Source organism: Phyllobates terribilis, unplaced genomic scaffold, assembly GCF_046119375.1.
Source record: "Phyllobates terribilis strain yellow unplaced genomic scaffold, ASM4611937v1 Scaffold_4__5_contigs__length_816908805, whole genome shotgun sequence".
In the NCBI taxonomy this organism is placed as follows: domain Eukaryota; kingdom Metazoa; phylum Chordata; class Amphibia; order Anura; family Dendrobatidae; genus Phyllobates; species Phyllobates terribilis.
The window spans coordinates 264240720-264253427 of NW_027362764.1; the positions used below are offsets into that span (position 1 = coordinate 264240720).

The 12708-nt window shown below is 41.4% G+C and overlaps 1 protein-coding gene across 3 annotated transcripts in view; it reads left to right on the forward strand.

The window, feature by feature from the left end:
- Positions 1–12708, forward strand: part of SEPTIN7 (septin 7) — an 81663-nt gene that overhangs the window by 37419 nt on the left and 31536 nt on the right. For all 3 annotated transcript variants that reach the window (XM_073678237.1, XM_073678238.1, XM_073678239.1), the window contains 3 exons: positions 4959–5065; positions 8015–8115; positions 8348–8482. In XM_073678237.1, coding sequence (XP_073534338.1) covers positions 4959–5065; positions 8015–8115; positions 8348–8482 — 343 coding nt within the window. The remainder of the gene's footprint in view (positions 1–4958; positions 5066–8014; positions 8116–8347; positions 8483–12708) is intronic.

Sequence of the window (12708 nt, forward strand, 5' to 3'; positions counted from 1 at the left end):
CAGACTCCAGACTGATGTTGTCCTTGGTGGGATTGGTTCCCAGCTCTGCAAGACAACAGCGCTAACCACACTGCCATAGGGCTGCTATAAATGTCTGATCGGTGCTGGTGCCATAGAAGAGAATAGAGAGCAGCACAAACACCCGGTTACCTCATTATTCATTCCATTCTGCGGGGACCCTAGGTTTGTCAGAAGTACATCAGAGTCTTCATGTTTGTTAATCTGTGGGTTCATTAAATTGTCCATTTTTGAATTGCCAGTTCTGTTAGCATGAATGCAAGTATCTTGTACCGAATATGCAGATCTGTTTTTCTCATTCATCCGCTTTACCTTCTGGGCTGCTGAGCAGATCTAATGGGTTCTTGGAAGTAAGATGAATTAAAACATCTCAGGTCGTCTTCGCTTACAAAGGCTTTTTGTGACCATCCTGTGTCTTAACATCCAATGTTTTGTTCTCATTGGTGTCTCATTTTCTCATTTCCAGCTGAAAGCTAGAGACTTACCGTATATACTCGAGTATAAGCAGAGTACCTAATTTTACCACAAAAAACTGGGAAAACTTATTGACTCGAGTATAAGTCTAGGGTTGGAAATGCAGCAGTTACTGGTAAATTTCCCCATCCTGGTATGTATGACCCCCTCATCTCCAATCCTGGTATGCATGGCACCCCTCATCCCCGAATCCTGGTATGTATGTCACCCCTCATCCCCCAATCCTGGTATGCATGGCTCCCTCATCCCCCAATCCTGGTATGTATGTCACCCCTCATCCCCCAATCCTGGTATGCATGGCTCCCTCATCCCCCAATCCTGGTATGCATGGCTCCCTCATCCCCCAATCCTGGTATGCATGGCTCCCTCATCCCCCAATCCTGGTATGCATGGTCCCCTCGTCCCCCAATCCTGGTATGCATGGCCCCCTCGTCCCCCAATCCTGGTATGCATGGCCCCCTCGTCCCCCAATCTTGGTATGTATGGCCCCCTCGTCCCCCAATCTTGGTATGTATGGCCCCCTCGTCCCCCAATCCTGGTATGCATGGCACCCCTCATCCCCCAATCCTGGTATGTATGGCACCCCTCATCCCCCAATCCTGGTATGCATGGCACCCCTCATCCCCCAATCCTGGTATGTATGGCACCCCTCATCCCCCAATCCTGGTATGTATGGCCCCCTCGTCCCCCAATCCTGGTATGCATGGCCCCATAACTGCACACATAAAAAAATAAACACTCACTTCTCCACTGCCATGCCCCCTCAGACGCTAATGTGAGCTGCCGGCATATTCGCTCCTCTCCACGCCGGGACTATGGGGGTGGAGAAGAGTGAATATGCATTCTCTTTAGTAACGGGCACTGTCAGCTCCTCTGTGCCCGCTACTAAAGAGAATGAATATTAATTCTTCTCCACGCCCATGGGAGTGGAGAAGAGGGAATATTAATTTCCCTTTAGCAGCGGGCACACGTAGTAGCTTCAGCAGCGGCTACTGTGTGCGCGCCGCTGCAACCAACCCCCCCACCACTATCCACCAACAGAATTTCTGTATACTTGAGTATATAACAGAGTATAAGCTGAGGGGGGGGGGCTTTTTCAGCACAAAAAGTGTGCTGAAAAACTCTGCTTATACTCGAGTATATACGGTACTTTACTTTCACAATTCAAAATGTATTGGTATCACATAAACTGATCTACACTCTGCATATTTATTGAATATATGCAATGAGCATTTAATATGACTATATGGAGCTATTCACATGGACGTGTGAAACAGACAGTTTATTTAAAAAAATAATAATAATTTTCAACATCTTTGCAGAAAATTCAGAAGAGAGACCTCCGTATGAGAGTCAGTACTGGATCAAGTAGCCCAATAATATCCTTTGTAGACAACAGCTGATTAATATAAGGCATCATTCACCTACCAATATTCTGTGTCTGTATTTGTAAGACAAAATATGGAATGTAATCTACAAATGGGATACGTTCGATGGAAAGATTTGCATCACGTCCATGTTTTTCATGTTCCATTCCTGATTTTGGCTTGCAAATACTGACTCTGACCATTGCTATTTTTACAATTATTTTGAATATTTGTAGAAATTGTATCTTTAATCCATTACTTTTATGTCTGTGTCTTCTCCTTACACCAATATTCCAAGATTGTTTTCACAATTTCCATTTCTGAACAGTTTTTTCATTACCACTACTGCGGCACTCGTGTTCAGTTGGTCACCAATGACAAAATCATTAGCAGTCACTTAAAGAACGAGTGCAGCAGTTGTTGATTATGCCCATGGGCATTTAAATCTTGCACACCCTTCATCACTGCTTGGGTCGGTTCATGCTCAGTACATGGGCGAATGCCTCAATTTCATATGGCACGTACGGGACAAGAATTTAGACAGTCAGAGGGATGACCATACGGGAAGAGAGATCTCTCAAGGGAAGAAAGCTGCACTGGGTTAGGAGTACTGAAAAAAGGATGAGGCTCTTCAACTGCACCCACCCTCCCCCCAATGCACTTGCAGTCTGATTACCATTTGAAGTCATAGAGTGATTTCTCTGCTATTTTACATTGTGATACCTGTTTTGTAGATTTCCGGAGACCTATACTATACTATCCCTTTCTCCATCACTAAAATTTTGCTGATGGTTTCCTTTGTTTTGTTCTAATTACCTGTCCACGGGCGTCACTGTCCCGCCTCCGGACAAATCGAACATCAAGGGGAAGTAAGAGCAGTCGCAGCCCGGACTAACTCTTGATGTTCCATTTGTCCTAAGGCGGGGCCAGTGACGCCAGCGCTGGTTGGGCGCCAGGGTCACATGTCATAACAATCGCACAAGAGCATCGGGAATGCGAGTGCTGGCACGGGAGGTGAGTATGAACTTTTTTATTTTATCGGGGCCATATATTGGCTATGAGAAGGGATTGTCCAAGCAGTGGACAACTTCTTTTAAAGTGTTTTTGCTCTTACTCAAGGGAGAAGCAGGAATGAAGTATTTACGGTATTTTTTTTTTTAATCTTCCATACAGTTCCAGACATATGGGTCTTTTTTATTCAATGTTAATTTGTCTGGTCTTTTTAACAAGGGGGTGTGGCTAACAGGATAATAATGAAGAGCACCTAACTACACGCCATAAAGTTAGCACCAGAAAAAAGTCCCATATCTCTGGAACAGCGTGGCGGATTTAAAAAAAATAAATAAATAGTTGCATACTTGAGGGCAATAGGAATAAAATAAAAGCAAGAACTGGCCACTTTGACCTGGTGACAGGTCCTCACCATACTTTCCAGCTTGGATACTTAGCATTTTGCTCTGTTTAGTCTGTGAGGCTTATTTCCTTATGCTTGGCATTCTGTCTTTGTCCCCACCTTAGCAACGAAACACAAGCAGCCCCCAACATTGGCTCTAAAATGTGTTATTCAGCATCCTAAATAGCGGATGTAGCTGAATAGTTTCTAAGGAGGAAAAAAAATCCTATATCAAGGGTGTCTTTTCTGCGCTAGCTGCCAATGACCTGTCTTGTAGCTGTTTAATGAAGGAACTTTTGGCTTCTGAATATTATGTTTAGGATTTTTTCTTCTGCTGGAGGAGATCTTGTTTGGCACGGCCTATACATGTTCTGCTGACAGGCTGAACTCCATGATATTGGATTATCCAATAAGGCGAGCCTTCTGAAGTATCTTATATTACCCTAATTGCCATAACAATTCCTACTTTATTTTCTAAGTTTTGATGTGATATGTGCAGTTCTGTAGAGCAACATGCCGATCCTTTCTTACATTAGCTGGCCTTCTGACTACTTTATGGAGAGATTGACATAAGACTTTTCTAATAAAACCACAACCTTTTTGAAGCCATTATTTTAGGACATCTAAAGTAAACAAATATGTAATGGTCTTGATTAAAAAATATCCTACAATTTTGTGTATGCAGTTCTTGTATCCATGTGTCTCTATGGTTAGACTATGAGCACCTGTGTGTTGTCTGATCTTAGTCATGTTATCCCATTCAATCTATCCTTGCTGTGGAAGTAAAAAGACTAATGGCAGAGTGTTCAATTAGGGCATCCTTTTATTGTGCACATGTTAGAGGGAATATGTCAGTAGATTCAACCCCCCCCCCCACATCCCATCTAAGTAGCATATAGGGATGTGTAAATCCATCAGCCCCTTTAAATTTTCTATCGGTTACTGCATTCCTGAGAAATTGGTGCTTAAATTAATATGCAAATAAGGTGTTTAGTGCTCTGGGTGTTACGGAGCACTTAAGACTGCTTCCCCAGGTTGTTTCTCTGCACAGTACCATCCTCTTTAGATTGATTGATAGTTCACGGTCTCTGCAATATTGGGTGCCGGGCAAGGAAATCAGATCGTGAGGTATCAACCAAGCTAAACCGGCTGGTGCTGGATGGGGAAACAACCTGGGGGAGGCAGGGGCTCCTTAAGTGCTCAGTATCACCAAGAACACCTAGCTTCTCATTTGCATATGAATTAGAAACAATTTGTCTGGAATGCAGCAACAGATAAAAGATGTAAAGGTGTCCATGGATTTACATGTCCATATATATGACTTGGATGGGAAAGGGGTCACGCCCAAAGCACTCGCCTCATTTGCACATGAACTAACATAGGAATGTCTCAGGAAAGCAACTACAAAAAATATAAATGAGAAATATACATTCATCGTAGGAGACCTACATGCCCTTCTGGTGAGTTTGAGGGGGGGAGGTGGGGGTGGTTTTGATTTTACTGACAGATTCTCTTTACGAAAATGGTCACTTAAGGTTTTGTTTTGTCTTTGTTTATTTTCATTCTATACCAAGGAGCATATTTATGTTTCAAGAATTGTGTGATCTCTGCGAGTTACAATATGTTTTGATTTTTATAAAATGTATGACTATATTTTTTTCCAACAATGTTAATTGAGGTGTTTTTTTTTTTTTTTTCATCTGTAGGTGAATCGGGTTTGGGGAAGTCGACGCTTATTAATTCACTCTTCTTAACGGATTTATATGCCCCAGATTACCCTGGTCCATCGCACAGAATAAAGAAAACTGTTCAGGTACAGTGTAATATCAGGCGACACGTCACTAATAGTGTAGCGTTTATTATGTGCTTCTGTAAAGTATAGGGCGGGAAAAAGGATTCAACAGCCCAAGTTTACTGAGGATTCTGTGTTTTGCATGAATGAAACTGGAGAAGAGTACTTGCCGAGATTCTCTTCTAAATTATTAAAAGGCACACGTGTCCTAATAGATCTAGTGTACTTTGAATAGTATCGCAGGGCTGATTTGTGCCTTTTGCCTATGTTATTTTAAACTCTACAACACGCATGCCAAATCTGGCCCGCAGGGTGATTATATTTGACCCGCAACACCAGAACCTCCACCCCTATGTTGGGCCCATTATACTGTATGGAGGACTATGTGGGGCCATTTTACTGTATGGAGGGCTATGTGGGGCCGGTTACCCTGTATGGAGGGCTATGTGGGGCCGGTTACCCTGTATGGAGGGCTATGTGGGGCCGGCTACCCTGTATGGAGGGCTATGTGGGGCTGGCTACCCTGTATGGAGGGCTAGGTGGGGCCCGTTACCCTGTATGGAGGGCTAGGTGGGGCCCGTTACCCTGTATGGAGGGCTAGGTGGGGCCCGTTACCCTGTATGGAGGGCTAGGTGGGGCCGGTTACCCTGTATGGAGGGCTATGTGGGGCCCGTTACCCTGTATACTGGTTGGCCTGCGACTTTGTCCAAGTTTTTCATTTTGGCCCTCTGTGTGTTTGAGTTTGACATCCCTGCTCTACAGCTTGACTATGAATACATATTTCTCTTTTTTTTTTTTTTTACAGTGAGAAGTGCTGCAGTTTTGGTACAATTTTAGATGCGGTTTATTAATGTCATCAGTTCAACAGAGTATTTGCTTTTGCAAAATAGATGCAAATGGTACAGTCGGTGGCACTCATGCAAATTTTTATCATGGATTCACATTGAAATGAATAGTGAAAATCTATATAAATGTTTCCTTAAAGGGAACCAGTCATCATATTCTTGCTGCCTGAGCCACAGTATGAATCAGACACTGGCTGCACGATTGCAGCCAGGAATGTGCGCACACGTTCAGTATTTGGTCAGTATTTTACATCAGTATTTGTAAGACAAAATCAACAGTGGAACAATCAGGAAAAGTATAATAGAAACACGTCACCACTACTGAATTTTTCACCCACTCCTGGTTTTGGCTTACAAATGCTGATGTAAAATACTGAACGTGTGAACGTGGCCTTGCTCTGAAAAGCTGCGGCTTGGGCAATGTTTCAGAGTTATGTGCCTGGTTGCAATGGTAATTTTACTGGTTCCCTTTGTTAGGTTAGTCCTATTTTGACAAGTGATAAACTATCCACATGATGGGTGTCAACTTGCCGATCAGTGGGTTCAGACTGCAGGAGCCAAGCCTGAGAATGGGGCTCGTTAGAATTGCGTAATGTGCGTAACCGCCCCATTATCTAGGGCTCTCCCTTTCTGTAATCCAGCATCCGATAATCCAGAACATCCATCACCTGCACACTTGTGTCACTTTAGACCTGCAATATAACATGGAATTTTTTTAAAAAGCATATCTTTTTTTATTCAGTGTTTGTTTTGTGCTTTATCCTGTCCAGCTCCCGGTTATACCAGCATAAAGAAATGTTTGCCATTTGTCAGTGTCACGCAGTGGGTGGGGGGTAGACATTCTAAGTAAATGTGTAAGTGAAATGCATCATATAACTGTTGCTCTCCCGGCTATACTGAGGAAAGAGGAAAGATCCTGACGAGCTTCCCCACCCGTGAGTGTTTGATGTCAGGCATTGTGCGCTCATTCATTGTCCCACGCTGTATGCACAACCCTGCTACTACTACATTCCACAGTCAGGCTCTAAAGGGCCGCAGATCTGGAAAATGGATGGAAGTGACCTGCCGTATGGAGTGCATGGGAAAGAAGCCATTTGGAGTAGATCTGCTGAGAAAAGTTTGAAATTCCAGAACTCCAGCTAATTTGTTTTCCATGAGGCTCTTGGGAATTCTGGCAAAAGCAGATGATGGGATACAGTTGGAAGTTTAACTGTGAAGGCCGCTGCTATACAGTTCTGTTTTCTTGGATCACTTCCAGATGTGTTGCTGCGTGCTTGACCATGTATGGGCACAGAATGCTATAGGCTGCTGAATTCAAACCTAGGGAAGGAAAGCTTGGGAAAAGCCTGCGCTGCCTCGCCTCCTTCCTCGCCCCCTTCCTGCGCATTCTGGGAATTACACTGATGAGATGCATGTGCTTGTAGCTGTGAGCACAGCCAGCTGCAGATCCTATAATACACCAGTATCTGCATTTATTGAATAAAATATTGTGTATTTCTTCATGTAGGTAATGCTGATGTTCACTGATGTTTATTAATCGATAGATTGGGATTTTGCCTTCCAAAATGGAATTTTTATTAATTTTTTAATATTTTTTTAATGGAACTGCTTATGACATTTTTGGCTATTTTAGCGAACTGACCACAGTACAAATGTTTTAGGCCTGGGAGACGCCTGATCTTTTTTCAGTAAAACTTTTTTTTCTGTAGAGTAGGCAGCAGCTACCAGTTCGGAGCCTGCGGACCACCTCCTACCCGCCAGTATTCCTAGTGATTAACAGGCCCGACATGATGTCATGCAGCCATCAAAGGCAATGGACATGCCTGGTTCTCATAGGAGCAAGGACATCAAATATCACACTGTCCTTCATCCTCTAATTCTAGGACCAAATGGAACCACCTGAAGTCTCTTCTAACTATAGATTTATATTCATGTCGCATTTTATTACCTAAACTCCTGTAACATCGCAGCACATTGCTGCAATTTTTGATATTGCAGCATTTTTCCATGATTCTGCGGTGGTCACAGCACTAAATTATATATATGTCAGAGTATACTCTGATTGCTAGCTTACATTCATTTCTGGAAAAAAAACAACAAGCATAATTTGTTTTATTTTTTTTAGGTTGAACAGTCAAAAGTTTTAATCAAAGAAGGTGGCGTTCAGCTTCTTCTCACAATAGTAGACACACCGGGGTTTGGAGATGCAGTGGATAATAGTAACTGGTAATGTTTGTTCTCTTCTACCTATTTTATTGTACAGATTATCGCTGTAATTAAATGTTCCCTTTAGAATATACATGTATAATTGGCGAGTTTGGCTTATTGTCTGTATTTCATCAAAAAGTGTATTACTACCAACTCATCAATTATTATTATTTTTTTTAACTATTTTGTTTTTGTTTATCTGTCATTTGGCAAACGCCTTAAATACTGTGCAATGTTCCTTGATTTGCAGTTGGCAGCCAGTTATCGACTACATTGACAGTAAATTTGAAGACTACCTTAATGCAGAATCCCGTGTCAACAGACGTCAGATGCCGGACAACCGGGTGCAGTGCTGCTTATACTTCATTGCGCCTTCAGGGCACGGGTTAGTGTTTTTTTTGTTACGTTTTTTTGTAATTTTTTTTTTTTTTTAATCCTAGTCTTTTTTGTGTGTGAACATATATTTAGGTTGTAATTGAGAAACTATACTTACTGTATATAGGGCTTAGCTGCATAGTGCGCGTCATAGGAATTTTTTCCACACAAATTCCAAAGACGTTTACGACATACGTCATAAGTGACACACTTTGGATGATGAACTGAGCTAGCATGCTATCCGTACTTGATGCCTCAACAATCCAGCATTTTGTGCTGCTCTGGTCCATTACTTCAGCACATTGATCTTATAGTTGGCTTATATGTTATAGCAAATGGAATTTTATGGGTTAAAAGTGGGTTTTCTTAATTGTTCATAATCTGATAAATCCCCACCGATCCTGAGAATGAAGTCTGTGCAGCTCTGGTTTAGGACTGTATTTCTTTCTCATGTTTTGCTGGAGAGTGGTGCTCCCAACTGTGCAGGGAGCTGCAGCCAGCACCATTTGCGTGAATTGGGTTAGGTGCACGTGTCTCTAGTTTATTATTCAGCTGCAACGCAAAGGAAAAACTAAAGAGGGGACACAACACTGCTGTCACCACCTTCTATGCTTAGGAGCGGGTACCTGTGTGTCACCAATCCTAGTGTGAAGCCTATCTTTTCGGCCTATTGCACACAGGGCACCGCAGCAAAGCTTCCTCTCCAGACAGTTGTGCTGGGATGAATGCAAAAAGTTGTGTAGCAAATTAGTTTAAGACTTATTTGTTAGATATATTTATTTTAAATACACACACACGCTAACTGTAGGCGCTCAACTGAATATATTAGCACACGGAAACACTGTCAGATAATTGAAGCAAATCTGAAGGAGTGACACCAGACAAAGTGTGCACATTGGCCAATAGGTTATTTTTGCAGCTCTTCATGGTTGAGGCAGCATTCTACTGTAATGACTGCCAAGAAGCAACAGAGACTTTTTCACATCTCTGTTTATTTTTGTTGTTTTTTATTTATTTATTTTTTTTTTTGCATGTAACTTTTTTATTATATATTTTACATGTAAAGAGATATTTTGACTGTTTCACTATGGGAACATTTTATAGATAAAACTTCAGATGGCCTCTGACTGCGCCTAAACTTTCAATGGCAACATGTCGCAAATGCCTCCAAAAATGTAACCTATGATATTGTCAGCATAAAAAAACTGTTAAAAGGGTTTTCTCAAGTAATTTTTTTTGTTCAGTAGGCTACCAGTGTTATAATGGATCAAGTTGAGCTGATACTCTTTCCCCTGCTCCGACTATCCACAGCTGCTCTGGGGATTGTTTAAGAGGTGCGGCGGTGACGTCACAGCGCACATTACAGCTGCGGTCAATCACTCAGCTTATATAGAGGGTACAAGCTGCTGAGCTTTGTAACTGACTGCAGCCGTCATGTGCTCTGTGATGTTACTGCTGCCTTCAATCAGTCACCAAAGCCACAATGTAGTGCCAACACTGCAGCAGCAGAAGGCAAGTGCCTGCTCAGTTTATACCTCTGCTAGCCGGTGGAACAAAACAGAGCGGATGAGTAAATTGTAAAATTGCCTTTTTTTTTTTTTTTTTTTTTTTACAAGCACTTTGCAATTTTATCCATTTCTGAACTTGAGACAACCCGCTGATTAGTGATGCCTCTGAACATTAGTGAAATGCAGTACACTCCCCTGTGGGGTAGTTCTGTGGAGTTAAATGTTATCATTTAATGCTGTCTAAGAAGGGATTTGCAGCTTTGTATTAAAAAAAAAATTGAGCGTTGTCGGGACATGTTGAAACACTATACAGCACAATGATTTTTTGTTTTTTTCTTGAAAGTTACTATGAAGGGGTATTCCAGTAAGAAGTTATTACCTGTGCTGTAATCTCATGCACTCCCATAGAGAATAAAGTGAGTGGTGGTCAAGCATGTGCAGTGCTGCTCCATTCAAACAAGGTCAAATATTCCCTTCTTTGGCCATCTGTTGGAGTCTGAGGTCGGACCGCCACAGATGCAGAATCTATCACCTGTCTTCTGCATAGATGTTGATCTGTTACCAGGATGCCCTTTTACGCTTAAAGAAGCCCCCTGAAGCAGCACACTGCCCTACTTCCTTTCTAAGCTTGCTGATGAGACGCTTGGCATTCTGTGGAGTTTATGTGAATAGATTTAGTAGGGAATTGTTTGATCTGCATAATACAATTTTCACATTTCTCAGAAGGCGTCAGACTCGGATCCAGTTATGCTCTGTTTCACACCCCTGTAGGAGGTTGCCATTACCATCACTGAACCAGGCAGGTTTTCAAGTTCATAATTGCATAGTGTTCCTTACATTCATTCCTTTCTGACACAACAGTAATATAGGCTATCAAATGAACCACTTCTCCGTTTAATAAAATAAAATGTTTTTTATTTTAGTAAATCACAAGTTGAACCTGCATTCAAAGTTTATTACCATACTTTATGGCAGACATGTTTGAAAAGGTGACAAAAAAAGAGAAACCACATTGGTTGTCACTTGTAAATTGTGTTTTTGTTTTTGTTTTTTTTTTTTTGTTTGTTTTTGTTTTTATAGAAACTGCTATTAATTTGGTTTCTGGTATTGATGGATCACATGACAGAATAAGAACTGCTTGACATTATATTTTCTGTTGTGCAATAACTTCAAGTAGAAAGGCACATGCTAGGATTTGTTAGCAAAACAAATCTAATGACTAATCTTTGCCTTATACTGGTGGCGCGATATTACCGCTGATCGGTAAACCTTAACCGATCTGGCGATCGTTTAATATTCTTGGAATGGAGGCAGACCACAGTAAATGATGCACAGTGATCTATACTAGATCGCTCTGTGCACATAGATTGCAATGGTTCTTGGCGCTGTGAGTACTGGTTACACAAAACGATATACCGCCAAGAACAATGAGGTTTTGCATTGCTCAGAAGATCATGTCATTCGATGAACAAGCGTTTTCCTCGTTCATCGGGTATTAGACAGCCAATATGGCACTAGATACTTTATATGCCTTTTAAAGTCTTAATAAAATTATTCAAATCAGTTATAATGTTCAATCGTTTGACTTGTAGAGCTTGCATGTAATACATTACAATGAAGACTGCTACATCCTGTTATTTCTGAGCTTTCTGATTGCTCGGTCTGCAGCCACTCTGACCTCTCTTGAAAATAATCTATGGTTAAAGGGGTTATTCACTTTAAAAAAAAAATCCCAATACACGGGCACAGTTTGTTATAAATAAAACAAACTGCCCTTTACTCGTCGTTCCTAGTTCCGCCTCTGCTGCTCCTGATATCTGATATTTTCTGCAGCGCTAATGATGTTGAGGTCGCTTGTGAATATATTCTCCGTAGGGAAACAGTCATAGTTACAGATTTACTGCCGAATTTCTTGTTACTACGTAGCCCCCCGGCATTGCATGTGAAGTACTAGTATAATCTTACTGTAATGTAATGGATACATTTTGGTTTATGCAGATAACACACAGTGCACACTTTGTCACTTTTTAGAGGAACACTGACATGGTGTCAGGTATGAGTAATACTTAGGGTAACATTGCATCCTATCATATAATCCGGATTTTGGACAGCATTTCATCCAGACCTAAAAACTGTATGAGGACATGTCAACATTACAGTTTATTTATTGTGTGCAGATAATTCACCTGATTTCACTTACAGAACTTTATGAAACTAAAAAGGCCCTGCCACTAATGTGGATAATGTGGAGAAGAAATGGCCATTGAGTTATCTGAGCAAATCATGGCTCTGTCAGACACATGTGGAGGAGCGTGCACACAGTCCATTATACAGCACAATAAGCAGGGAATGTATTAGTAAGGTGGTGGGCAGATGTTGGTGGAATTTCTTCTGTGTGTTTGAAATCCAAAAGTGCGGCTGGCGTAAACAGATTCTTCTCATCGTGCATCGCTTTTTTTTATTTATTTTTACTTTGTAGCCCTACTAAGTAAATTTGATACTTTATTTTTTCCCTTTATAATTTCTGCTGTCTGAAAGCCTGTGACCTGAAAACAATTGTAACGATGCCTTTGTGCATTTTTAGATTTGCAACTTGAAACTGTTGTTAGTTCCTGGTTTGTGACGTCTGGTGTAATAAGGTTATTTTTGTGCTAATATGCTTTGCTTTCAGTGCCGTGTCTGTCTTCATTCTCTCTTCTATTTATAAGCATATTAAGTGCAGTCCTTG